Source organism: Mercenaria mercenaria, chromosome 13, assembly GCF_021730395.1.
Source record: "Mercenaria mercenaria strain notata chromosome 13, MADL_Memer_1, whole genome shotgun sequence".
In the NCBI taxonomy this organism is placed as follows: domain Eukaryota; kingdom Metazoa; phylum Mollusca; class Bivalvia; order Venerida; family Veneridae; genus Mercenaria; species Mercenaria mercenaria.
Genome location: NC_069373.1, coordinates 9200549 through 9228365, shown reverse-complemented (window position 1 = coordinate 9228365; position 27817 = coordinate 9200549). Strand labels below are relative to the sequence as shown.

Genomic DNA, 27817 nt, shown 5'->3' with positions numbered 1-27817 from the left:
TATACTAATTTATTTTAACTCGATTGTGATGAAAGCTTCAACCTTATTGGAACCACTCTCGAGTCCACTTCCTGGGAAAACCAGTACTGGTGTCATATGAGAAGTCGTGGTCGTGACCCCAGTGGGGCTCGAACCCACGTCCCCTGGATTGAGCGACCGACACCCTATCCGCTAGACCACTGCTCCCCTTTGTTTTAGGTGACATTATATATTTATAGAAAGTTTACGACACTGAAGAAATTCGTTGCGAGAATGCTCATCCTGGTAAAACTGGACATTATTGTGACATATTAATATTGGTTGATGGTTTCATACCCTAATTTGAAAAAAACGTGGCGGTTCTTTCTGCGATAGATGTGGTATTGCACAGTTCTAAAAATGAATAAAATGATTACAAGTCTGTTGAACAACAATGTTTATTTTACAGCATTTATACATTCATTTGTATTATATTGTGCGAAATATTGCGACTAAAGCAGTATGTCTTTGAAGAAAACAATTCTTACGTCATGAACCGAAGGAAAGGTTCCACACACACGCGCGCGCACGCACGCGCACACGAAACCTCTAAATGCTCCCTAGCATGCAAGCACATACACATACACAACACAGAAATATTTAACGAATAACATCAATAGCAGTAACTATAATGTGCATTCATAATGTATATAATGTACTACATAATGTACCATTTAATTTATGTGCTAATAAGTGAATACCTCCCATTCATACACTTGTACGAAAGTTTTAGACGAATGCTTGTGCAGATGTTAATTTTTCCATGTAGCATATATTTCCCCAAATGATTTAAATGGATAACTCTTAATAAATTGCACGATACTTTATATGAATGTGATGCAATGCATAAGTTAATAGTAGATATGTGCATATAAATGTGTGCCAGTTTTTTTTTCAAAAGCAGTAATGTAGATAAAAGTCATTGACGAATTACGATGCAATGTAAAGTTCAAGTTTTAAAGTAACAACAACTGTTTGTACCATTAGTTTCACTACTGTACTAAATCCAAAAGATAGATGAATAAGTCGACCGTCTGAGACGCTTTTTTCGTTTAGTGTTCAAGAAGTTAAACTTCATATCGTCTATTTTAAACACGGCTACTAGCTTACTAACATTAATGCGTGTTCTTTTCCATCCCTCTGGATCGTCTGAATACCTCTCCAGGTGTATGCATTTCTGTCATTCTTCTGCCTGTCAGGTCTGGCTTAAAATCACTTTTAATATTGCCTAACATTTCTATTACAACGTTCATATTTGGTCTTTTGTTTTCAGAGATCTCCAAACATTGTTTGACTACCAGTAACGCATTTTCGGATAACCAGTTCTGCGCATGCGTATTGAGATGTAACATAGTCACCGGACTGATCCTTTCTACGAACTCCTTGAATGTTGTTTTTCTCTGCTCTTGAAACGCCTTCCTTTCACTCACAATCTCATATACAAGAAGACCAAATCCGTAGACGTCAGCTGGTGTAATGTACAGCTCGTTCTTTAAGACCTCTGGTGCAAGGTAGACAAAATCAGACACTGTATTTTCTTTATCAAGAGGTAGCGTTGCGTGTCTAGGAACACAAGCCCCTGTCATGCGTACTTCTCCAGATTCTGTGACCTGTACATGACATATCAAAGGGCAATGATATTTTCAGAAAGATACACTAGTTGATAATTTCATCTATCATTATTTAACAGAGAATTCAAGCATGAATGGGTACATTTGAGTGACGCTCGAGATATCTTTGATCTTGAGGTATCCAAACACATCAATACCCTTTTTTTGTTATGGATTTTGATTTAGTCTTTACTGTGGAATAATGACTCAAGTTCTCTTAAGCGGCGAAAAAGATAACATAAATTTGTAAGGATATTTGGCGAATAGATTACAAAGACTTTTCAATCTGAAATAGTTACATAGAAATATAGAAAACATAGAAATAAGTAAGAGAGAACTAAATCTAAAGCTTATTAAAATCGAGTAGAACATATACTGACCGTGACAGTAGAACTGTTTAATTCCATATGCACCATTCCTTTTGAGTGCAGATAGTGCACCCCGTCGGCTATCTCCCGGAACAACCTCGGAAAATGACTTCTTGGATTTGTGCAGTCAAGAACAAATTTCTGCAGCGGTTGTAAATGACCATTGAATATGTACGCAGGTGTCACTGCCTCAGTGTGATGAATACCAAGAAATTCCGCCAAGTATACATCTTTATGCAGGAGACATCTAAACGTAGTGGAAAAAAGAAAATGAAAAATTAAGACTAATGATTTTGAATTAGGTTTACTGGTTTCTAGTTTCCAAGCAATTAATTATTTTTTCTTTTTTTTTAAACAAAACATAGTATAATGTACTTTTTTGATTTACATTTATAATAAACATCTAAATTATGATCTTCTGGCTTATGAGGAGCAGGGTTCATTTGCATGTTAAAACAAAACGACACAAACTATTTATGATGATGCATACCTCAATTTTGCTACCTCCTGAAACGTATGACTGACACCGGAGGATGGCATGTACATTTTAATCGACACTTGTCTCTCTTTTCCGTCTCGATGAAGTGTGCCTGGACGAATAACTGTCCACAGACCCTGCGGAACTGCTTTCACAAATTGACTTTTCGCTGTAGATCTTCCGGTGACAAGCTCACTAAATCTAAAGGTCTGTGCAAGACTTTGACCAGTTGGTGTATCTTGTAATACTTTTATTTCGTTTGATTTAAAATCATTGACAAAAATATACCCTTCGCCGTAATTCATCAAAGATTGTTTCAGACCTTCTATAAGAACCATCATTTGTTCGTATTTGATGGCATGTCTGCCTTCTGATAGAACCAAATGTTGGAGAGAATTGAGAAGTTGTAGATTAGTGTCGATGATGCTAGGAATGTGTAGTTCTAATCTCATCACAATATCCCTAGGACGTTGCATAAGCTGCTCAACTAGTTGCGTCAGCATTCCTTGTTTTGATTTATTCTTGGCAGTGTTCTTTAGAAGTTTTTCCATTAGTTTTTCTGCTCTTTTCTTTGCCCAAGCGTGTGGGTCTTTCTCAAATTTCTCTGATTCTCTTCGATACATCATTTTCCCGATTGTATTGTTTGAGATGCGATGTTGCATATTCAGGGCGAGTTTCAATGGTACATCTACCATTGGTGAACGAGACATCACCATAGTCAGTCTACGTGACCTAGACTCTGTTGATCCAGTTGAGGTATTAGTTGACCTAAGATCATGCTCAACTTCTGAAATTTCTTCCTGTAGAACTCCAAGCTTTGATTTGATATTTTCTACAATTTCCGCCTCAATACTAGATACGTTACAATTCTCGTCATCCCATTCTTCGATAGCGTTACAAAGTCTGTCGTAGAAAGCCTCATCTATACGCTGTTTCACCCAATGCCAATGGTGCTGGTCGGTTATCTTATCTTCCAGTTTTGGAATTTCTTCTTCTCTCCAAACCGAACATAGCAAAAATTTCGCTTGTGGGGTTGAAAGGTAGCGCTGGACCTCTTCGATAATGTGTTCACTGCGTTCTGCAATGTCCGCTGTAAGTTCACTAATGACCGTATTAGATCGTTCCTTCAGGTTCTGTAGTTTATATTCCTGTCTCAATGATTTGTCTTGATTTTCCCTCTGTGTCATACCTAAACTTGTTACAGTTGTCTTCAAATAGTGGTTGATTCTCTGTAACACTGCCTCTATCCATCTGAAAAATTGAAGATTGAATAACACTTAAGCTTTGTACCAGTACTTCTAACCTAACTGCTATCAATGCATTCTTCAACAAAGCTCAGCTAAAATCTTATTTTTATATCTTATCGAATGCTCATGCTAAGGCTCAGAGAAAAATATAAGTAAACAGCGCGTTTTATAGGCAACAATATCTTTATTGCAGAAAAAAAACCTTTGGCGTGATTCCCTTTGGTTAACAACCTGTATTGTATGTGATCGCCTTAATGTGTATTTCCTATCTCAAGAAGAGTGTGTCTTTGTTTCATTACATTTCAATTAAACATTTTATTTTAAAAGCATTCATAATATTTTGATAACATAACAAGTTGAGAAATGTACAATAAATACATTCAATTAAAAAGTGTTGCACGCTGCGCGAAAAATGGTAAGTATCAGAAACGAAAACAAATATTACCCAATTTGAAACTGATTTGAAAATGGTTCGTCAAACTAATATATATTTTTTATCATTGTAGGGGCCTCCGTAGGCGAGTGGTTAAGGTCGCTGACTTCAAATCACTTGCCCCTCACCAATGTGGTTTCAAGCCCCACTTTGAGCATAGAATTATTCATGTAAGGATACCACAGAATAATTCATGTAATGAAGCCATCAAGCTGGCTCAAGGAATACCCAGGTACCCGCTCTTGATGAAGTAATACCCAGAAGATCACTTGGAGTCTTCCTCCACCTTAAAAGGCCGGAAAACACCATATGACCTATATTTGTGCCGGTGCGACGTTAAACAAATTGTGTCTTTGTATGAAATGCATAAGAATTTTAAAATGTTGTGCATTAGTGAATAATTTAGTTTTTACAGTCTATATGCATTCTTGTCTCTGGTCTTTTTTTTTTATCTCATTTGCAAAACTTTTGTTCTAAATTTAACATATGCAACTCAATAATATCGTACTTGTAGGATGATCTGATTCGTCTGTCCATTGCTAGTGAGAACAGATTGCTAATTCCTGTTAGCAATGTTTTGTATTCTTCATTAATGTAATCTGGGTGCGCGTCAACATCTCTTAATGCCTTCTTTGTTGAAAAGAAAACTGCCATCGATTCTTCAAACTCAGGCCAGTATTTCCCAAGCTGTCCAAGTATATGCTTTTTGACTTTCTCTCGACTTTCTTCAGGTACAGCATCAAATCGGTTTGCTAAAAACAGAGCTGCCTTTGGATCAAATTTTAAAGCTTTGCTGTTCTTCTTTTGCTGTTCAATAATCATTTTCAGTAAAAGGAGAAGCTGAAAAATATTTTATAAGAATATAAACTGAAAGCAGCTTTTACAATAAGTACATAAGTATAATTTCAATGATCCAATCGCATACAAAACAAGATCAGCTATTTAACCGGCCCAAAATGTTTCTGTCTGCCCGCTTAACTCGATAGGGAAAGCGCAGATCTACGGATCGCGGGGTCGCGAGTTCGAGCCCAGGTTGAGGCGTATGTTCTCCGTGAGGATTTGATAAAAGGTATTGTGTCTGAAATCATTCGTCCTCCACCTCTGATTTATGTGGGGAATTTTGCTGTTACTTGCGAATAACAGGTTTGTACTGGTACAGAATCCAGGAACACTGGTTAGGTTAACTGCCCGCCGTTACATACCTGAAATACTGCTGAAAAACGGCGTTAAACCCAAAACAACCAACCAAACAACCAAAATCTTAATTCTAAGGAGTAACTTTCAAAACTACACTATTAAAGCACCATCTAATTTGGTGGCCGTTTCGGCAAGGGAGTTTATTCAACATCAATGTTATCAGTGTGCAGTACGTTGAACATACTATTTCTACAGACTTTGACTGACTCAGCTATTTATTAGGGTTTTTTTAGACCAAAAGTAGCTGGAAGAGTGTTATTTATGAATTCTATCTGTACGGCTGCCGTTACAATGTTTTTTATTTTATTTCTGTCATATTACTCATAAATACGTTTTTGTAATATGCTGACTCTATAGCCTCGGATCCCCCACGACTAATTCTGTTTGTTTAGTTCTGCTCATTGTTTTCTAGTTCAAGGTTATCACATTATCTAAGCTGGTTTTTAATTGAATTGCACCCATGTGTCATTGAAGATTCCATGTAAAGTGTTCATACAGCAAGATTAGTAAACTCTGCCAGGTTGTGTCCACATTAACAGTTTTATTGCCCTTTGCTCCAAAAATAGGAATTACTTAGCCATCAATAGATAATTTGCTATTTTAGTGAATTGAAATTTACTAACCAAATATTAGCAGTATTTATTGAAATAACCAATCATTCAGCCAGGGAACCAGGCCAGAGTTGTACAAATATGATGCGTTTACTTACTCTGTCTTCCTGGACTCCGCCGGCAGAATCGGAAAAGATGATGTAAACAAATCCTAAAATCTGATTGTTTGATATAAAGTCCATTAAGTATGATTCTAGGAATTCATTCTCCCCTATACCAGGTGTATCTGCAAGGACTATTCCACACTGAAATATATATACAGTTGTGTAACAGTTGTGTAAATAGGTTACATACAAATAGAATTAGAAGAACAGTGCAATTCAATGTACAAATTGTATCTACAATGTAGTTAACTATTTTCAAAAGATGCAACTTCAAATGCTTTTTGTTTAATTCAAAGTGACACTTCAGACTTAGTTTCAAAACGTTTAGACAGAAGAATGCTCTTTACTTTACCTTAAGAAATTCAATAGGTAAGTAGACTTGAACTTCCTTGACATCGTGTCCTTCTTCTCGCTCTTTTCCTTTCATGAATGTTATACTGTAAAGTTTCTCCATTCCTTCTTTATCCAAGTTTTCAATAACATCAACCTTGGATCCAGGTCCCCCGTAAATAATTCTAGCTTGCTTCTGTGTTCCATATCTAAGTGTTGTTATGGACGATGTGCAACTGCATGTGTGTGTTGGAAGGAACTCGCTGCCCAAAAGTAAGTTTAAAAAGCTAGATTTTCCTGCAGAAGTTTCACCTGAAATTGTAATGTCCTTCCACATAAGAAAATGTTGTCTAAGTAGTGTTTCGCACAAAAATAAGGAAGTACAGAAAAAGCAACATTTCAAATAATTCCAGTACTTAAGGATACTAAGTAATGTACATACATAAAAGCATAAAGAAAGGAAACATGAAACTGGATTTTTTAAATTTTATTTTAGTGAGGAGAGGGGGTGGGGGCGGGGAGATTTAGAAAAGTAAAATACATTACCTTTTTAACAGGTGGAAAATAACGTAAGTGAAATAATTTACGATTTTTCTATGTTGCTGAAGTGCGAGCCTTTACTAATTACAATTTTTGTGAAATTGTCTAACTAAAATTTCTATACATCAACCCAAAGCAGTCTTCGATGAGCATATATATTTCAATAAAGATATTTTCATAAATACCTGCGACTAATATCACACACTCCCTTTCGTTCAGACTTTCTATGTTCGACTCGCAGTCGCCAAGAAGATTTCCGGAGGTTTTATCTTTTTGTAACAAGTCTTTTACCAATTCAATCCTCTTCGATTCATCTTTTGCACCAATTATTTGTACCAGTTCTTCAAACATTTGAGTAAGCCTCAGTCGTTTCTTCGCATCCTCATCGCTGGTTCTTTGCATGGCATCTTGAACCTTAGGTATCAAAAAAATGAAACAAATTAAAAACTAGGAATGTGTCATCTAAGCAGAAATGCCTCCGCTTTAAAACATATAGACACAGGTATTGTGTCATGTGTGTTCTTATGATGAACATTTGTGCTGAGTTTTTTTTTTGTTCTTGGCTAATTTAAATTTCCCGAACACATACGTAAGCAAGTACGGGATTTACTTTACTTTTCCACCATTAAGATGCCGGGGAGAGAGCACAAAATGTTAGACATGACAAGAAAAATGACTATAGATCTTTAAACTCTATGTGTGATTGAGATAAAGATCTAAGTCTTGAAAGTGACATGTCGCCTTGTGATAGCGAATTCTGTGCCTCGAGATTTATGACAAAATTTTTCAAAATCAAGAACAGATTTTCTTTTTGTTTGTTTTTGCCACAGAAAGAGTTTTTAAAGTGTTTTTAAGCGATGTACGTAATTTTGAACTACAATAACACTTTGTACACTAAATAACTAACTAACATACTAACGCAAGACCATTGACCTCTAAGGAGCGATTTTGTGAATACATGCCCACTTACGTATTATTATCATAGCAGGCAAAAATTCAGTTAAGTTAATTTCATATTAAACCGAGATTCAATACGCAGTGATACATGCACAACAAATGAGCGAGTAGTAAGTTTTTGTCTTTGAATAAATATGCTCTCATTATAACATTTAAAGCTTTTAATTAATTTAACTGTTAAAAAATACAAGTACGTGTTGGAATATGAGAGTGTTAACCAGTAGATCAACCAGGATAACACCTAACTTACGACCATGAACAAGTTATGCATATTTTCAAAGTCTTTTGTTTAACTATTACACGCTTATGAATTATTATATCTTTTGAACAGTTATTTGTTAAATCTTTTGAACAGCTAGCATTATTTTCTACCACAATATTATCAACTGTTGTTGTACTACTGATTCTAACCCGAAGTTTAATATTCCCTTGCTGAAGTAAGCTATAGTGCATTCGTAATCGATCTTTAATTTCTTCTAGTGTCCCTAGTTCATCACAAGGAATTCCAAATTGTTCACACAAATCCAGAGCATCCACAATATCGTCAAGTTCTTTAATGTCTTTAGATCGTAAAGTATTACTTTGTGTCATTTTTACAATTTACAATGTTTTCTTCCGTCTCCAATCTATAGATTCATCTTTATAAATTATATCATCTGAAATGGTCTTAACCCTAAAACATTTAAATATTATGCTACAACGCGTCGTTTCAGATTAAAGAATAAACTTTTTCCCAATTGTCCACGTCGCCCTTCTGCGGCGTGCAATCTGTTTTTCGGTTTTCTTAACAGGTAAAATATACATTGTGGTATTTAAGAAGCCACATATAAAGCCAGTTCAAATTACAAAAAGCAATTGCCTAATAATAATGAAAGGACGTTCAAGTATTATTTATCGTACGATCTCTCATTTTGACAATAATGCATGTTTTAATTTCAGGCTTTCAATGAATTCTTAATTTCTAAAATACCTTTTCCAAGAACTTTTCCTGTTTTATTGAACATTGTGCAAACAGTAATAACCCTGGATAATATTGATTAAAATGTTTAGTTGAATAATTTAAATTTTAAATACTGTAACGTGAATGCTATCTTTCTTTTTATCTGCGGGATACCTGAATGTGCTAAATTTGCACTATGCGTTTCTTTTCAAAAAAAGAAAATGGCCTTTTATAACACCTTTGACATAAACCACTATACATCTTAAGCTCGACTATTCAAAGAATAGCAGAGCTATTGGATCGCCCGTGGGTCGGCGTCGGCGTCCGCGTCCCGATTTGGTTATTTTTTGTATGTAAGCTGGTATCTCAGTAACCACTGGTGGGAATGGATTGGAACTTCACACACTTATTCACTGTGATAAACTGACTTACACTGCACAGGTTCCATAACTCTATTTTGCTTTTTTACAAGATTATGCCCCTTTTTCGACTTAGAAACATTTGGTTAAGGTTTTGTATGTAAGCTGGTATCTCAGTACACACTAATGGGAATGGATTAAAACTTCACACACTTGTTCAGTGTCATGATCTTACATGCACTAAGCAGGTCACATAACTCTACTTTGCATTTTTTCAAAATTATGCCCCTTTATTCCACTCAGCAGTTTTGGTTAATTTTTTGTATGTAAGCTGGTATCTCATTATCCACTAACGGGAATGGATTGAAATTTCACACACTTGCTCAATGTCATGATCTGACATGCATCGTGCAGGTCCCATAACTCTACTTTGCATTTTTTCAAAATTATGCCCCTTTTCCATCACAGCAGTTTTTGGTTAAGTTTTTGTATGTAAGCTGGTATCTCATTTTCCACTACTGGGAATTCATTGAAACTTCACACACTTGTCCACTGTCATGAGCTGATAAGCATAACCCTGTTCCATAACCCTGTTTCACAGTTCACTGTCATGATATGACATGCAGTAGTGCAAAGGTTCAATAACTCTACTTTGCATTTTTACAAAATTATGCCCCTTTTTCAACTTAGCAGATTATATGTAAGCTGGTATCTCAGTAGCCACTAATGGGAATGGATTGAAACTTCACACACTTGTCCACTGACATGAGCTGATAAGCATAACCCTGTTTCACATTTTAACAAAATTATGCCCCTTTTAGATTTGTATTCATTCAATTGACAAGGCTGTCGAATAGGCGAGCGTTGCTGTCCTCCGACAGCTCTTGTTCTAACATATTTTTATCAGAAACTCTGAAAACATCTGACCGTGATATCATTTTTAAGTCCTGTGTGGCGGCACGTGCTTGGACTCAACGTTCTATGACCCCAGTGGATCTTTTCAAAGGTTTTATCAGTGCACCAGAAGAAGAACCTTTTTGATGTGTTTTCATCAGACGACATTATAGGGCATATATAAACACTGATTTTAATATTAAAAGATATCATCAAACATGAATTGTTTATTGTATCGGTCTAGTGATATTAAAGCTAGGGGTCTGGATGATGGATGAACTATTCGGGCAAATTAACCCGTATTGTATTTATTTGTTTAACGTATGTTTTTTTCCTTGCGTAAACTAACTCACTTTGAATGCTTCCCTTTTTTGTTGTAGACATCTTTCCTTAAACTTTAACCAGCTGGATGGAAGTTATTTTGCCTTTGCGAACGAGGCAGACCCAGGTCAGTCTGCACGGACATGCAGACTCATCATGGTCTTCAGTTCGCTATTCATCTCTGTAAACTTTCAATGAACACCCCTCCGAATAATAAATGATAATGCTTAAATTAAATGAAAGACCTGTCCATTTACCAAATTTAGCAGGGTACAAACAGCTTGATTTGAATATATTTCTTCTCTTTTCTCCATGTTAAAAACACAGTTTCTTTTTGTATAAACTGTTTTATTTGAAGTAGTTCTCGTTTATATTATTGTTTTATTTTCTCTGATTAATTAAAATCATTATTACAATATACAAAGATATTTGGAAACTTCTTTTTTAACCGTTTTTTGAGAAAATATAACATTGATAAATATGTAGATTGATTTCTTCCTTGCTTCAGTTTTCTCCATTTTCTTTTACTGCAAGCATTGGTCTCAAAACAAGAAGAAAAAATATGAAAATTTATTTCTGATGTCATATAATAAAACACAACGAACCTCTAGCAGCAGTTTTAACTATTGTTATGCAAGCCATTTAATAAGTGTATACGACTTTCCCCTACTTAAAATTCTAAAACATGATTTTTGGTAAAAATTCAAATAAAATCTTCGCTCATACTTTTCTGTAATACAACTTTTCTAATGTGGTCATAGATTTATTAGTACATCAGCATTTGATATTCCGATCATACTACTTTGCAGAATGGACAATGTCTGCCTTCATACGTTTGAATCCCCCGTGCATTGCAATTAATTTAGGTCATGTTAAAGACCTTCACTGTTGAGACCTTTTTAGAGTATAACAAGCCATGAATGTGCTAAACTAAACTGTTTCTTGTTTATGAGAAATACAAAAATACAATCAAGTTGGATATTAAATCTGTATGTGAGCAGCATCAGTTTAAAAAGGACAATCTGGTCAAATATAAAAAGTATTGTACATAATAGCATAGTTTACACAGTCTTACATAGAAAACACATCGTATTGTTTGAAGAATTTTGTTAGCAAGAGGCCTAAACCATTCCGACGGCGAGAAAATTTAGAATACTTTGTGTCTTCTATATGATGGTACCAATCCGTCGTGGTCACTTCGGCGGCCGCTATCAACAGGATAAACTGACATATTTCCTGTTTAAGTGTTGGTAGTGGTCACGTGTATTTCAAATTTTGTTTTATTGTAAATATGTAGCGAATTCCTCGTGTTTCATTAAGATGTTTATTACACGTTAAATAAAAAGACAAAAACAATAAAGGACAAGGATTCAGTTTAGTTTCCAGAACGCTATTCACGTGTTCTATTTTAGCATTATTATTTTATTCTACGACTTCAACCGTGGTACCAAAATAACATTTTGCAATAACAAGAGTAAATATTTGATTTTGCTATTATCGATCGTTGCTATTATGCCTTAAACGCTTGTCTATGATTGGTCTACAGACAAGGAAGTTTTCGTCTGCTCATGTTTAAAAAATACAATCAGATTATTAAAAATACCATGAATTCAATTGAACCAATTATCGTACTCAATAATCAAAGTGCAGAACGTATTTACCACTGTGAAAACAGAATATACCAAAATGCATGAAGGCTATGATATAAAGATTACACATACGTAAGGCATTTAATTGTCGTTTGTACTTGAACTCTAGATATCAATTTTGCTATTAACCCAGCTACCATCCACGTTAGTTTAAATTCAGTAATATATTGGATATTTTGTTGTTACCATTTCTGCTCATTTTGTATCATGAATGTGTAAATTCAAAAACCATCACAGTCTTATCAAAGTATGTTTCACTTAAATAAGCTTCTTCATTTAACATACATTAATAATTTATGGATCCCAGTATATGTTGTTTTATTATATAGTTCCGTAGGCAAAAAGAAATACTCATTGTTTAAAAGAAAAAAGTAAACGTTGAAAAAAATCAATCATACCTTCTTATAGTAATCTAACCCTATGTAATAGGTCCTTTTGTTCTTGAAATAGATAATCTAACAGATTATACAAAAGGGGGAAATATTGATTAGATGTGACTGACCACCTTTAATGCAGTACTTCGGTATCTAATACGATTATATACAAGAATCAGCATGTTTCTTTTCTAGCAATATGGTTTAAAATATATTTTCATACATACTCAGCAAAATTTAACTGATGGGCTTTTCCTATTAAAATCTAAAAAGCTAAATATAAATTAACGTGTTTCATTTATTTTTGTTTCTTTTTTCTTTTTGACAACTCTCATGTCTTAATTAAACCTTTTACGAGAGAAATGACTTGCATTATAAAATGGGATTTCTTTTCTGCCCTGTTTTAGTCATTGACGTGCATAAATGATTTACCTGATATGATAGGAAAGGATAATTGTATGCGCAATAGTTCAATAGGATTTGAATAATACAATTTTATCATGCAATGCTTGGGTATTTTTCTTTTTACCGGACCGATAGTTCTATTATTAAGAAAATTGTCAAAAATTCCCTACTATTATATCAACAAGGAAGTCTGGTGTATTTTGACAATCCCTTTGTGCGAATTGATTATGCTATTCAAATATTAAGTATTTACTTACAGAAATAAAATACAAATTGGTGCGACGTATTATTTTGCAATTGTTTGAATAGACTAAATTTTTAACTTCATATTTAAATAGGTATTTGTTATTATGAAGTATCTCATATTCAGAATAATGCAGATATATCTATAAAGCATATTATAAGTAGCTTCCTGTTGGCACTTATAGCGCCTTAAAGAGCATACATTTCACAAATAAGGTCGTAGTTTGCTAAGTCAAGCAACTATCTCTAGCAGGTAAATCTGATGTAATTAACATGATATAAACAAAGTATTTCAATCTATCTGCGTGAGGTTATATGTCTTTAATACAGACTTGTCAAGTCAAAGTAATGAAATGATATATAAACGTACATATATTCGGAACATTCATGATACTACCGCCAGGACACCTGAAGAGATATCTACTGCTCATTCTTAAGGCATACAGCAAAAGATGTAACATGCGTATTTAAGCGTGTATATTTTTTTTTGATTTGGGTAAAAGGCTTATAATTACTTTGTTTGTAATGTGCCTGCTATATTTTCTGTTATGAGCAGAAAATTGCTTCTGATTTTTTGTTACACCCTGTGTTCGATAATTCGTTTCTCTAATAATTGTTAAAGAATTGAATATTGATTAACGCAATAGGAAGTTTATTTTGAAGTCATTGTTTTTTATTACCTCTCTTTATGGTTCTAATTGAAAAAGTTCATGTGCAGTAATGAAAGTAGGGTTATTCTAACCATACAATTAAGCATAACATCTACTTCGACAGTTGTTAACATAAAAAATTAAAGCCTCATGAAACTTACTTTAACTTATGTATCAGAAACACGGTACTGACTTAAAGTAAAACTGGTAGGTATTGTCAATCTAAAATATAAATTGTTTTTAACGAGACTGGTAGATAAAGCATGGCACGATTATAACGTTAACGGGTAGTCCTTTCACGCAATTTTATGTACCATACACCTCTCATTCTTTCAGCTGAAACCCTATCAAAGGAATATATCAATGTAATTTTGTATGTGTGCTTAACAGCAAATACCCTTTTTCCTTATGTAAAGATACGTCTTTATTTCAATCTTCACTGTCAATTTTTGGGTAGTGAATAGGTTTAAAAGTTTTATGTTATTTGATATATTAATAGGAGAAACTTCACCTTGAATTTCAACAGATTATAGAAATATAACAAGAGTGTTTTAACACTGTATTCATGTATCATTGATATAATACCAACTATTGCTATCAACCTTTAGCCTGCTAAATTTCTTAAATGAACTGATCCATCATTCAATCTGGGCAGAACCACTTATTATTCAAAGGGGTGTTCACTTGAACTTTACTGGCGAAGTAGCTTGTTACCGATGAACAAAACGTTACAATTTGTAAGACAGGATCTGTTCGTTTTTTTTATTTACCTCCATGTCTATAAATAAAGTGATAGGTATTAACAAAACCTATACTTATCATCTAATTGAATGCATTTAGGGATATGCGTTTAAACAGATTTAATTATGACAGTGAAAACAAATGAATGTAGTTTTACATGAACGTTATTTTTTTTTTTCATAAAAGAAATCCTTGACCATCACAGTTTAAGACGAAAATAGTACACTGAATGACTTACATCTTTTTTCACGGAGATTCCCTTCCTTCTCCAGTACTCCAGCTTCAATCTTTCTTTTATCTCATTAGTCTCTTCGAGTTCGTCGTATTGAACATTGTGATCTTCACAAATTTCTACAGCACCAAACAAATCTTCTGTACTGTCAATTTCATCTAGGGACGGAAACTCCTCTGACTGTTCCAAAGTCATACTCTTAAGTGTCAATTTTTCTAGAAGTTCATCGAGGCTGTCTCCATTGTCGTACACAACTTTGTGCCGGTCACATATCCTCCTTGCAGTAAAGATATCCTCTATCTCTCGTATTTCATCTTCTGTTAGATATACGGAAGTCATTTTTAGCGTCTGTGTACTTAAATTTTTAAATAAATGTGTTTTATAAACCGCGTCATTTTACCTAAATAAAGGTAGATTTAACAATAGCAAGACGGAAGAAGCACACTTTAATAAGAGCAAAGGCGCTTTTCTTTTCTTAAATTATAAAACAATCAGCACGTGATTTATTTTTGTATTGACGATTTGTTGAAAATTATATTTAGTCTTTTTGTGTGTTTTTTTTTAAGAAAAGGTTCGTATGTAATATATATGTCTGGTTTGAATATTTATTCACTGTTCCAGGGTATGCAGCTCTGTAAGTTGTTTTATTCAAAATAAAGAAGCATTAAATGTTAAAATCAATAAAACTAAACAGATACCTTTCAACAGTTTTACACGTTCCGAATAGTGCCTCTTTCAATGACAACTATTACAATTTGTAATTCAGTATTTCTTTACATATTACATACATTTAGATAGTTGTTCAAGTAAAGGTTCAAGTCGTTATATCGCCATTGTATGAGGAAGAAACTGCATGTTATCACAGTAATGAAGGTAAGAACTTCCTTATTCTTTCTTCTTAAAAGAGGGCTAGAACTATAGTATTAATTAGTATAAGCAGATTATACTATAAACGTTTACGTGTAGCTTGAGAATACCCGGATGACGATAAAAACAAGCGGTCTCGCTTGGTCGAAGTTTTAACCGATCTATTTAGTATAAATATGAATATTTTTACAAGTAATGTTGTTTATAAAAGGTAATTTTTTGCGTATTTCAGGACTTTATGTATAGATTTATGAAGACAACGGATATTTAAAGAAAATGGCTGGACGAGATACTAAGTACTATATAGAAAGTAAACAGAATGCATTACAGGTAAGAGAGACGTAGGAAGTATGTATATGTAGATATAAAAACTGTATTGTACGCATCAGATGTTATACATGATTTGATTCTTACGGTGCATCTTCTTTATCTGAAACATGTATAATATTCGGTCAAGAAAAATTCGATTTGAGAGATATTTTTTGCAGACGGCTTAGCTACATCTCGGCAAATGTTTAAGATATAAATTAGATTAAAAACGACAAAATTATTGCATTCATTTAATTCAAATACTGTTTACAATACCACCTGAAATCCGTTTATGATTGAAAGTGACTGAAGTTACGTACGTACGAAATACTTACATTTCACTCCAAATAGTACAGCTGTCATGCCTTTAAAAAATTGAAAAAAAATGTTTTGATTTCATTTATAATACAGATTCCAGATGTGCGAACCGCCATGGAAGTTCTGAGGCTGTTAGGGGTAAATGCTAGAGGGCGTGGTATCAGGACTAAAGATGACGCTATCGGTATTATCATTCAGGAACTAGAAAAGGGTGTATCAATAGGCCAGATAAAAACGGTAATTCTTTCCTCTGTCAGTTCTATTCATAAGAATTATGATATACACTCATAGACTTTTATAATCGGTCACTGTTGTAATTGCTATAACTTGGATAATATTTAAATTACCCGACTGAAATTTTCTCGATCACCTTTGTTCCCATATACTTTATATTCATAAGGGTATTTTCCATTAAAATGGCTTAAATCAACCATGCGTGGTATACTTTATTGTTTTATTTTCGTCGTAGTCTTAACGAAATATGGAAATCATAGGTGACAGATTATAAATGTCTATGAGTGTATCTGTTTGTAGTTCCGTTATCAGAAAGGACAAAATTAAAAACGCAAACAATTTATCATTATGTATGGTTTGGCTAGGGTATGGTAACGTTTTCTATGGTATGGTAAACTTTTCTGCTGATTAAATGTCAATAGCAATATGTATCGTGTGTTTGGTGTAGGTTTCAGGGCAACTGTCTTCCACTATTTAAATTCAAGGCTGTTAAACACTCCGCATAAGTTTAAACTTGTAAAATTATGAGCAGACGAAGAGTGTGACATCTTGTAAATACGATAATGTAAACATTTTAAGCTTACTTCAAACAAGACGGAAGTATAGACTTGCAGTTTTCTCAATTACACGAACCTTATTATTATTTAAATATGCATACAGGTTTTGTATTCCTGTGGTAAAGGGGATTGCTTGTATTAAAACTGAACAAATACTTGAAGAAGTAAACATACAGCATAAACTATTTTTGTTTGTTTACCTTTTATAGCTGTTTGCAGTGTTTAAGCAACTTCATTTGGGTAATATAGTCATACTACTTACCTTTTCTTCTATTATTAGTTACTGTACAATATAAACTAGACGCAGATATACTGAATCACGACAATTAAAGTCTGTAAGACGTGCAGGATTTTGTAACATCCAGTTGAAACTCGATATACCGAACTCGCTTATCTAAAAACTTCTAGCTATCTCAAAAACATTTACAAGTCCCGTTCCGAAAACACAAGCACAAAATATCATTTGAAGTCTAATTTTGGTTATCCCGAAGTAAGACGCTTCATCCCCTGGAATTCGGGATGCCGAGTTTCAATTGTATCAGGAGGAAACCTATGTCATAAAAAGAAAGACTGGACTCCTTGAGTCATTATATAGCAGTTGGCCGTGGAATGCTCCTGTAATTCTGATTTCAGAAAGAACCATGTAAAGGTTTGAAAAAAGCCATAGAGGACGACAATAACAACATACAAAAGTTACTTACCAAATACGACGCTGTGCAAAAGCTCTTCAGCGAACTGCCTCCAAAGTACAAGAAAGATTTAAATCAAGTGTTCCCAGGTGATTGACTGTCATCAGTTCGTTTAATTTAGAAATGTTATAGCATATGTTTTAAATAAGTTGAAAATGATGTTTTTGTAATATGCAGATTTATACTAGATGTAAATCAGTTTTTATGCCCCCGAAGGGAGGCATATAGTTTTTGAACCGTCTGTCGGTCGGTCGGTCTGTCAGTCTGTCCGCAATTTTCGTGTCCGGTCCATATCTTTGTCATCGATGGATGGATTTTCAAATAACTTGGCATGAATGTGTACCACAGTAAGACAACGTGTCGCGCGCAAGACCCAGGTCCGTAGCTCAAAGGTCAAGGTCACACTTAGACGTTAAAGGATAGTGCATTGATGGGCGTGTCCGGTCCATATCTTTGTCATCGATGGATGGATTTTCAAATAACTTGGCATGAATGTGTACCACAGTAAGACGACGTGTCGCGCGCAAGACCCAGCTCCATAGGTCAAAGGTCCTAAACTCTAACATCGGCCATAACTATTCATTCAAAGTGCCATCGGGGGCATGTGTCATCCTATGGAGACAGCTCTTGTTAATTTATTTATAATACTAGATATTTAAATCAGGAAAACGCATTTACCTAAAAGTATATGATATACCTATAAGGTTATTAAGCGAACCGTTAATGCATGACTTTTCATATGACTTTCTGTTTTGCTTTTTCAGGCATTGAAAATGAGTTTGAAACGAGGAAAAATGAAATAAAAAGAAGCGAGTGTACAATACTAGTTGCCGGTAATAGTTGACTTCCTCATCACTGAGATACATCTCAATTCAATATGCATTCTAACTTTTAAAAAAGGCTTTCAAATGAAATAATTACTTTTTATTTCTTTGTATTTTTTTCTTTGTTCTTGTAATTAATTAATTACTGAATACCACCTCATAAATTTTGGTGATAAATAATAAACTGTATTGATATTATGTCCTAGCATTATATCATTATCAGAATGTAATTTTCATCATAGTTTTATTTTCTCTGGTTATGGATATGTACAATAACCAATAATAAGAATCTTCCTTAAGTTATGTCAATAGCAGGATTTAAAAGTTTACCATTTCTATAGGTATTGTCGGGTCTCTTTTCTTAAATGATCAGAAATAGCATAGACAATTCTCATACAGTTTGGTTTCACAAGTATTGAGTAAAATTGTAGTTTATTTAAAAATTCAAACTCCTGTGGTTTTATTATTAGGAGAGACAGCGTCAGGTAAGAGCAGCTTGATTAATCTTCTTCTCGGCGGTACAGACCTTTTCCCAACTAGTCAGCTTGGATGTACAGCAACAATATGTGAAATACGAACTAATTACCAAGGGAGAAAAGAAGCCATAGGTTATTACAGGTTAGGAGGATTGTATTAATATAAATTATGGTTTCATTCATATAATATAACATATGAAACTCTGTCGTAAGACTTAAACATGTCAGTTACGCTCTGTAATTTTATGAGATAGAATATGAATTAGAGCTATACTTTTGTTAAGGTTTAATGTTATAGGGTTCCATATTTCAATTTTTCATTGATGTCGTGAAATGAACCCCTTCGAACTACCTCTCCAAAATATTCTTAAGATCTTAAGGTTGCAAGTTTTGAACAAACTCTATATACAAGGAAGATTTTAATGAACAGTCGACGAAATATCACACGGAGCTATTATGAAAAATTTCTTCAATTATAACTTCGAAGCTAAAAGATAAATTTGATTTATTTTTTGTAACAGATCTGCTATGACAGGTGATCGCAAGAAAGGCAAAAAACCGCCCCCTGTGATGTTTGACCTCAGTTGTGAGTCCGGATTACAGAAGTTTCAAACTGCTGTCTCTGAGAGTGATGAAGACGGGGACTCACCTTTTGAGAGATTTGAAGTCACTTGGCCATTCCCAATGCTAGAAGTAGGTTTTCACTTACAAATCAAACTGAGTATATTTTTAATGTGATTGGTTACTATATACAAACCAGTAATAAACCACACTTTAGGATGTATTACATGACATTATTTATTTGTATCCGTGAAGTGTTAATTATTGTTACATTAATTTTTAATATCTGTAGATAGTACACTGGAAACCTATCACTTCTTTCTGGTATATTACGAATCATACTAAAACAATAAACCTTGAAGCATTGTCTGAAAGTATGTTAACCTGAAAGAAACTTAAATACTTTGAATCTGAATTCAACACAGCAATTTAGGGAAACCTTATTCATTTAAAAATGATCATGGAAAAAATCTGTAAGCTTATTCAATTCTTTGGAGATTGTAATATATGAATAAAAGTCTATGTACTATAAAGGTTATACTTGTAAGTGTGTAATTTAACAGCTGACATATTTTGTGAACTCGGAAAGCACACAAGGATATTTGAAGCGTTTACAAGTATGTTCCTGTCAATATTTTGAGCATCTTTTCACAGTATTTAACATGAACAATCTATAAAGTCTGTGAAAATATTTTAGGAAGGCATAGTGATAGTGGATACACCTGGTATAGGAGGAGGTGGAAACATGGCCAAGTATGCTGAGAAATACTTGTCCAAGTCATACGGCTTCATATATGTGATAAATAGCGCCAATGCGGGAGGTGTTCAAAAAGGACGGGTATGTAGTAGCAGAGTACTTTTCACACACTGACAGTGTCAGCTTGAAATTGTTGAATCGACGCTCTGTCTTTTAATTGCTAAGACACATTAAAAGACTCGCCAGGTTTACTAGAATTAACGACGTTGAAAAGTTTCTACAGAACTACAAGTGCAAAAAAGTACTTAATTTTGATCTGCTTGGGCTGCTAGTAATCCGCGCAGGCTGGTCTGGATCCATGCTGGTCGCAAACGCACTATGTTGGTTTTCTCGTGCTGCGGCTTAATTCTGATTTTTAAATGTGTGGGTAAAGATGTAAACAGAGGTAAAACTTTAAAAATAGGTCTAATATTTATGAGAATATAATGCTATTCAATATAAAAGATTGCAGTGATACATGAACTTTATTTGTCTAAATTCAAAAGCACTGCTTGAGTCTACATTAAGTCTTCGAGTTGGTCATTATTATCACAACAGTATATTTTTTTATTTAACCTCGCATCGACACAATTTTAGGTCATACGGAAATATTGAAGTAGATATATATGTATTTTTTAAATCTATCCATAGAAAAAGCCTGTAGGAACTGCTTTTAAAATAATTTCGTTAAATTATATATTTTGTCTTGTTTCAGCTTCAGAATTTCATGCGTCTTGTAACTAACAGTGCTGGTGAAGAAGGCTTTGATTCTGAGTCAACCATGTTTGTTTGCAATAGATGGGATATGGTTCCGGAGAAGGACAGAGAGGCAGTGAAGCGTGACACCTTCGAAAAACTGTCGAGATACTATTCCCACCTCAAACGATCTCAAGTGCATTACATGTCAATGTTGGAGGTTAGTTACTGAATCTTTTAGTACAAGTCGGGCAATGTTTTATAAATATCTGTAATCGTTCGATATCTCATTGGAAATTTAATTAAGAGTTTTATGTATATTTGCACATGCTGAAATTAGAAGGAAAGTACTTTTATGAATAAGATAAATGAAAGGAGCACATTTGTATGTCAGACTCTTTGAGCAGTGTTAGCATTGTTTTGCCAAATTTAGTTTTCTTTCTAGGCAAAGAAGGGTATCAGTTACGGAACTATGACTCAGGAGTACACACAACTAATGGATCTTGTTGAACAACTGATGCCAACAAGCCTTAGATCTAGGCTTAATACACATTACAGGTATAGTTTTTTATTTATTGTTTTTAATATTTAATTCTGATTAAAACTTGAGTCACTGCATTTCTAACATAGTTTTGTTTGCAAGTAAAATATTTTATTTTATATAAAATTTATATATTCCAGATTTGTATTTGATTATATATTGCATCATTTTAGATGGCTTACAGCTGTTCTGAAGCGAATGATATACTCGCTCAAAGTTTCAAAAGTGATGGCCGCGAAGTCAATGGAAAAAGTCAAGGATGAATTACAACAGGTCTTATAAATTGTAGTTTATATACTTAATGTAACTTTTATATTTAAAAAAAATTGAAATCGGACAACTTATAAATTTGAAAAGAAGTTATCTGCTAGATTAAATAAAATATTATGTCCTCATGAAACGTAAAGAAAAAAGAAAGCAAATATGCTTTCTTCATTTTGCCTTAAGATGCTAAATAAGTTTTCACGCTATAAATGTCAGATTGCGAGACGCCGTGATAAATCTTTTCGATCCACATGATTAATAACAATTAAGTAATTAAGTGATAATAATGATTAGGTAACAATTATTAAGTAAAATTTAACCTACTGTTTAGATGAACCTACGTGGCCGAGTGGTTAAGGTCCGAGACTTTGAATCACTTGACCCTCACCGTTTTGGGTTCGAGCCTCACTTGAACCGTTAAATCCTTCATGTGAGGAAGCCATCCAGCTGGCTTACGGAAGGCCGGTGGTTCTAGCCAGATGCCCGCTCGTGATGAAACAATACACTTAAGAGCACTTGGGGCCTTCCTGCACCATCAAAGCTGGAAACTCGCCATAAGACCTATAATTATGTCTGTGCGACGTTTAACCCTACAAAAACAAAAAAAAAAACAAACAAAAGAGTTGCTTCATTAATACAACTGGTACACACAAAAAAGTGATCAATACGTTTGTATTGCAGATAAAGAATCAGATAGCAAAGCTGGAACAGAATTCAAAGGAAAGCATCAATTATCTGAAATCCAACATTAGTCACGAATCTGAGATAGTTGCTAAAACTGTTGTAGAAGCATTGCAGTCAAGGCAGATGGCAGAGAGGTTATTCAACTGGAAACCAAATGAATGTCCAAGAGAAGGTGGTAAAAAGGTATAGTTACTTAAAAGGAACATACAATGTAATTAACTTTCTAACAACAAGATATTTTCGACATAGATTTACCTTTGTTTGGGTTACGGTCCCATAATGAGGATGAATCTTTAGTAACGGTGCTCTTTTAAGACGACACATTTTCATATCAAGACATGGATCTACCCTTTTATTTAAATAGGCATTTACAGGTCATGAATCACTGCTTGAACTGTAGAAGAATTCTAAGTAATTTAAGTAATTTATAATTCAAACAGTTTTAAAATCTATTCAAGTCATATTTCTTTGGCTGGGTTAGACGTTATAAATAATATGACGGCTTTCCAGCTTTTTACGGCGGAGTAAGACCCCAGGTGCCCTTCAAGCATTATTTATCACGAGCGCACCTGATAACTAGTGAACTTCCGTAACCCAGCTGGATGGCTTCCTCACATGAAAACTGAACGCCCCGAGCGAGGCTCGAACCGAACCATATCGGTGAGGGGCAAGTCAGCGATCTTAACCACTCGGGCACTGAGGCTCCTTTTAAGCACTTCAATCATATTTTGTTATGTAAAAAAGTCTTAATACATAGCTTCATAGGTTGTTGTTGCTTTAAATGTTTAAATCATCGACACTAATCAAGGCCAATTCCATTAGATTGCAGCGGACGCCCTCGAGGCTATAACAAACAAAATTGCCTTAGAAATGAACTTTTGGGAACGTGAAAAGCAAGTAGTGACTGGCATCAAAGATAAAATTATCCGTGTATGCAAAAGAGACTTTGAACTTATGGAGAACCAAATCGCAAAACTAGAAGGTAACATTACAAGCAAATGTTTTATTTAATATAATAAAATTTTATTATCAGTCATTTATGCTAAGTCAATATAAACATCGGTAAGACGCCGAAATGCGCTTATGGCTTGGAGCATTTAATGTTTGATATCTAATTTTTCTAGATTCAAGAATATGATGTAAAACGTGGTCACAAAACATAACATTTGAATAATATTTTTAGTTAATTACCAATTTTGAGATTATTTTACTAAGCTATTCAACATAAAACGTGCTATAAGAAAGTATGCACTTTATCGAGTAGATGTTTACTTTTTATATATTTGATAAGAATGTGTTTTTCTGATTTGTACGCTTTTTTATATTTGCTGAATGATATAAAATTAATGGAAGTAACATCAATAGGGTTGGCATAACCTTTATGATGAAAGGACAAAATATATTTGAATAATCTATTGATGTTTCTTCTCACATCTTTTTAAGGTGCTCTTCTAGACGGAGATATGAAAACTGTGCAGGATCTTCACAAATCAATAAAAAAACAAGCTCCTCCGAATAAGATATGGAGGAAAGCTAAAGAAGCTAGCATTGACGAAGACTCAGGAAGTTTTAAAGGTCTTGGTGGCGCAGTATCTTCTGTTTGCTCTCTGAAACCAGGAGATAAATTAATAAAGAAAATATTTTCTGATTACAAGTCAAGGGACCCAAATAAATGTATAGCTAAAATGCAAGATGCAACCAAACTCGTCCTGGACAATATTGTCGAAAGTAAACATCTTCTCGATAAAGTGCATACTTTCTTCAAGCGATTTGTGAAAGGTATAGATGCAGTCGCAAAAATGATACCGGACTTTTTAAAAGCTGATCTTGAACTGATGGAGATGTTGAGAGATGAAATGAGTGATGCAGAAAACAACTTAAAAGATTTATTCCCGAGACTTCTTCATACAAGTTATATGCTTTTGGGTCAGCTTGACTTATTCTACGTAAATTACATAATGGTATTTGACTTTCAACTCGAAGACATAATTTGGGATCATGGCGAGGCGCCCGTTGGAAGCGGGAGTTTTGCAGACGTCTATATAGCTGAATTGAAGACAAATAGACGAGGAAAAGCCCCTGTTGCCCTCAAGGTAAACAGGGATCCACTCAAAGAGAATACCATTTCCGATATACTTCTGGAAGATAGAACAATGAGGTAAACGTATTTTTGGTGTGTTAGAAATAGAGTGTGTTCTTTGTTAATTACAAGTGTATCCTATGTGATAAAGGGCTATAAACGTGTGTTCAGTATTTCTTTCATAATAAATATTGCACTTTTTATTTTAAGGGAGCTTGACAATCGAAATGTCGTCCAGTATTATGGCGCCACCTACCGGTTTAAAGACGAAAAACGGAAGAAAGATATGCAATGGATTATGCTTATGGAGGTCTGCAAATACACACTAAAACAGAAGTTCATCAGTCCGGAATTCGAGAACCCTGGAAAACCAATACCAGGGGATTTACAAAAGAAATCTATGATGATGATGTCAGACTTTGCCCTTCAGCTTTGCTCTGGCCTTAAGTATCTGCATCAAAAAGGATTCGTGCATAGGGACCTTAAATTAGAAAATGTTTTGGTAATAAAACTTTTCCTTGATTTCAATGCTATGCACTGATTTGTGAATTCATTTTTGAGATAGACATGGCAATAATTCAGCAAACAACGACGTTCTTACTAATTTGCACATTTTAATACATTCCATTTTTTTTGTTAACTCATTGAATGGATTAGTGCATATGATGTATTATGGAAAATGTTTATTTTCTATGGTTTATTTGAATTTGTGTAATTGTTTCATACCTTTTCTTTTATATGCAGTTTTTGACGCAACGATCTTCTAAACATGAACTTACATTCAGACTTTTTCTTATATGATTTACACAAATAGGTCACGGAAGATAATGTTGTCAAGTTAACCGACGTAGGACTGGCAAAACAGGGACAGCAAATTGCATATAGTGTTGTCGGTAGCCCCGTTTATATGGCTCCTGAGGTTCTTTTGCAGGTGAGATTTTATGTCCGTTTTTCTACTCCTTTTTATGCCACTAAAATGTTTGGGGGCACTAAGGGTTGCCCTTGTCCGTGCGTCTGTTCATCCGTCCGTCCGAATTAGTGTCATGCATATCTCAAAAAGATTATGACGCAGAGTCATAAAACTTCACATGATATTCATTCAGCATTAGAAGTTGTTTACTGGTGTTTATATTGGATTTCACATAGCTGCACCAAAGTTATGGCCTTTAACAGTCAAATATATGCATAAAACGGACCTAAAAGTGTATTTCACAAGTATCTCAAAACAGTTTGACCTAGGATAATCAAACATCATAGGAATATTATTTAGCATGTGAAGATATGCACCTACGTTTTTGTTTGAAATTTTACTCGGACAGACCAACGTTATGACCCTTGACTTAGTCAAAAATATACATAAATATGCGTTGATGTCGCCTTACAATTTCATTTCAAAACGTATTTGACTTAGTGAAAAATATGTACTAAGGGCTTATAAGTTTTTTTGTTTTTTCTAAAAAAGTATTTGATCTGGACTCCTAAAGCATACGAGGATTGTTATGAAGCATGTGTCGTGTTCTGGTATTCCGTATAGGATCTCACTCATTCATACCACAGTTATGTTTACTGGTTGAGTTAAAGACACACAAGGTGCTTAAATTTTTTAGTTGCATTTATTCAAAAAAGAAATCTCACCTAGTGTCATGAAACCAAGTACAGTAACAGGAATGAATAAGGTGGTGAAACCAGTGTCCTACGGACAAACGTATCGTAACACATTGAACAGTACGAGCAATTTTGTCGTACGCGTTATAGTTTGCCCAATACACTATATAACTGGGTCAATTTAATAAGCATGTGTAAGTAATACAGCCACAGTTTGTTGGTATGATTTTGGCTTTCTCAGTATTCGTTCATTTAAAGTAGTGTATATGTTCACTTTAAATGTTTCCTGCTTTACAGTCGCAAAATTACGATCATAAGGCCGATATATACAGTGTTGGGATCATGCTGTGGGAAATGTGGTATGGGAAGGATGCTGCGGACTATATCCAACACCAGCTGTTTGGACCTCTGGATAAGGCAATAAAGGAAGGGCTTCGACCGTCACTAAAAATTACATGTAAACCGCCAAATGCGTTTGCATCGCTTATAGAAGCAGCATGGCAGTACGAACCTGAGAAAAGGCCAAATGCTGACGTTCTTTGCAAGTTCTTTGAGGAGTTTTTGCGTGATTCTCGACGAAATTAATTCGATCTCAAAAATTGATTGCAGCATGAACGCCATTTAAATATATGTACTGTTTCAATACAGTGATATGCTCCTTAAAGAACAGTCAGCTATAGAGCTGCAATTAAGAAAGAAATCTTGCATTACATAATAAGGAATTGTGACTTGTGCATTTTAGCTCACCTGAACACTAAGTACTCCTGGTGAGCTATTACGATCACACTGTGTCCGTCGTGCATGCTTGCGTGCGTTATTTGGTTCGTCCGTCCGTCCATCGTCAGCAGTTTATCTAGCGACAGCTCCTCCAAAAGCATTGCATGGAATTCTATGAAACTTGGCCAGGAATTTCCTTGGGTGGCACCAAAATTGTTCAAACTGTTCCGCACGGTTGCACATAATGGCCACCAGAGCAAGAAATAGAAAAATCTTCAGATGAAATCTCCTAAACTGCTGGTCCGATTTGAAACAAAATACACCCACAAAAGATCCTTATGTAACCTTCTTCCAAGTTTGTTCAAATTATTCCAGAGGACATGGTCATTTCTTCCCATATGTAAATAGTAAGAATTTAAAAAATATTTTTGTATGAAACTGCTGATTCGTAAAAAACACATGGCCGCCAGGAGGCGTGGTCATTTTTCCCTATATTTAAGTAGGGGGAACTTTGAAAATCTTCTTGTGTGAAACTGCAGTCGATTTTAAATAATTTCCCATAAATTTTAATGTGTGACTTTTTACAAATATTGTTCAAATTATTCTGATGGCCAACAGAGGGCATGGTCACTTTTCGTCAATAATTTCTTTAAACGAAATTTCCGTCAAAACCACACAGAGTGGATTTTGATGAAACTTTACATTAATGAAATATTTTATATTGTTCCGGTTCATTAAACATATAACATATGGGTAACTATGGTTAAAAATATGTTTGCAGCTATTAAACATAAAAAATCTTCTTCCCTGAAGCGATATTAGCAGGAGCCTTGATATTTGGCATTTGATATCAGGGTTTGACTTTCTACCATAACTGTTCAAACTATTACCTTAAGATACAAAAAATGGCTACGCCACTGGGTATGACATGTTTATACTATATGCTTATATGTGAGAA

General features: G+C 34.4%; 2 protein-coding genes across 5 annotated transcripts; one reads left to right on the top strand and one right to left on the bottom strand.

Annotated features, from left to right (window-relative positions):
- Nucleotides 1-398: 398 nt before the first annotated feature.
- LOC123529920 (uncharacterized) lies at nucleotides 399-15604 on the bottom strand. 3 transcript variants are annotated; one of them, XM_045310515.2, is made up of 9 exons: nucleotides 15490-15604; nucleotides 14708-15018; nucleotides 7122-7350; nucleotides 6419-6708; nucleotides 6061-6207; nucleotides 4663-4994; nucleotides 2487-3725; nucleotides 2009-2243; nucleotides 399-1628 (listed from the first exon to the last, which is right to left on the bottom strand). In XM_045310515.2, exons 2-9 carry the CDS (start codon nucleotides 14894-14896, stop codon nucleotides 1134-1136), a joined length of 3156 nt encoding a protein of 1051 aa, XP_045166450.2. In that variant the 5' UTR covers nucleotides 14897-15018; nucleotides 15490-15604; the 3' UTR covers nucleotides 399-1133. The 3 variants fall into 3 exon arrangements, with proteins under 3 accessions (XP_045166450.2, XP_053377118.1, XP_045166451.2); XM_053521143.1 differs by lacking the exon at nucleotides 15490-15604 and having other exon boundaries at nucleotides 14708-15219; XM_045310516.2 differs by lacking the exons at nucleotides 14708-15018; nucleotides 15490-15604 and adding an exon at nucleotides 8305-8674.
- LOC123529922 (uncharacterized) lies at nucleotides 15457-27817 on the top strand. 2 transcript variants are annotated; one of them, XM_045310517.2, is made up of 17 exons: nucleotides 15457-15574; nucleotides 15801-15898; nucleotides 16289-16432; nucleotides 17620-17764; nucleotides 18440-18508; nucleotides 18970-19117; nucleotides 19497-19668; nucleotides 20234-20374; nucleotides 20988-21188; nucleotides 21414-21526; nucleotides 21683-21782; nucleotides 22455-22640; nucleotides 23280-23439; nucleotides 23901-24615; nucleotides 24748-25039; nucleotides 25352-25468; nucleotides 26440-26742. In XM_045310517.2, exons 2-17 carry the CDS (start codon nucleotides 15845-15847, stop codon nucleotides 26725-26727), a joined length of 3045 nt encoding a protein of 1014 aa, XP_045166452.2. In that variant the 5' UTR covers nucleotides 15457-15574; nucleotides 15801-15844; the 3' UTR covers nucleotides 26728-26742. The 2 variants fall into 2 exon arrangements, with proteins under 2 accessions (XP_045166452.2, XP_045166453.2); XM_045310518.2 differs by lacking the exon at nucleotides 15457-15574 and having other exon boundaries at nucleotides 15666-15898; nucleotides 26440-27817.

What these genes read in the sequence shown, in the direction of transcription:
- LOC123529922 (XM_045310518.2), top strand. Translation starts at nt 15,845, where the DNA reads ATGGCTGGACGAGATACTAAGTACTATATAGAAAGTAAACAGAATGCA. An exon ending in GTAAACAGAATGCATTACAG is followed by an intron (nt 15,899 to 16,288) that starts GTAAGAGAGACG and finishes TTTATAATACAG; the next exon opens with ATTCCAGATGTGCGAACCGC. An exon ending in TTAAATTAGAAAATGTTTTG is followed by an intron (nt 25,040 to 25,351) that starts GTAATAAAACTT and finishes TTACACAAATAG; the next exon opens with GTCACGGAAGATAATGTTGT.
- LOC123529920 (XM_053521143.1), bottom strand. Translation starts at nt 15,040, where the DNA reads ATGACTTCCGTATATCTAACAGAAGATGAAATACGAGAGATAGAGGAT. An exon ending in GTGTGTGATATTAGTCGCAG is followed by an intron (nt 6,709 to 7,121) that starts GTATTTATGAAA and finishes TTACAATTTCAG; the next exon opens with GTGAAACTTCTGCAGGAAAA. An exon ending in TACCTATTGAATTTCTTAAG is followed by an intron (nt 6,208 to 6,418) that starts GTAAAGTAAAGA and finishes TATATATTTCAG; the next exon opens with TGTGGAATAGTCCTTGCAGA.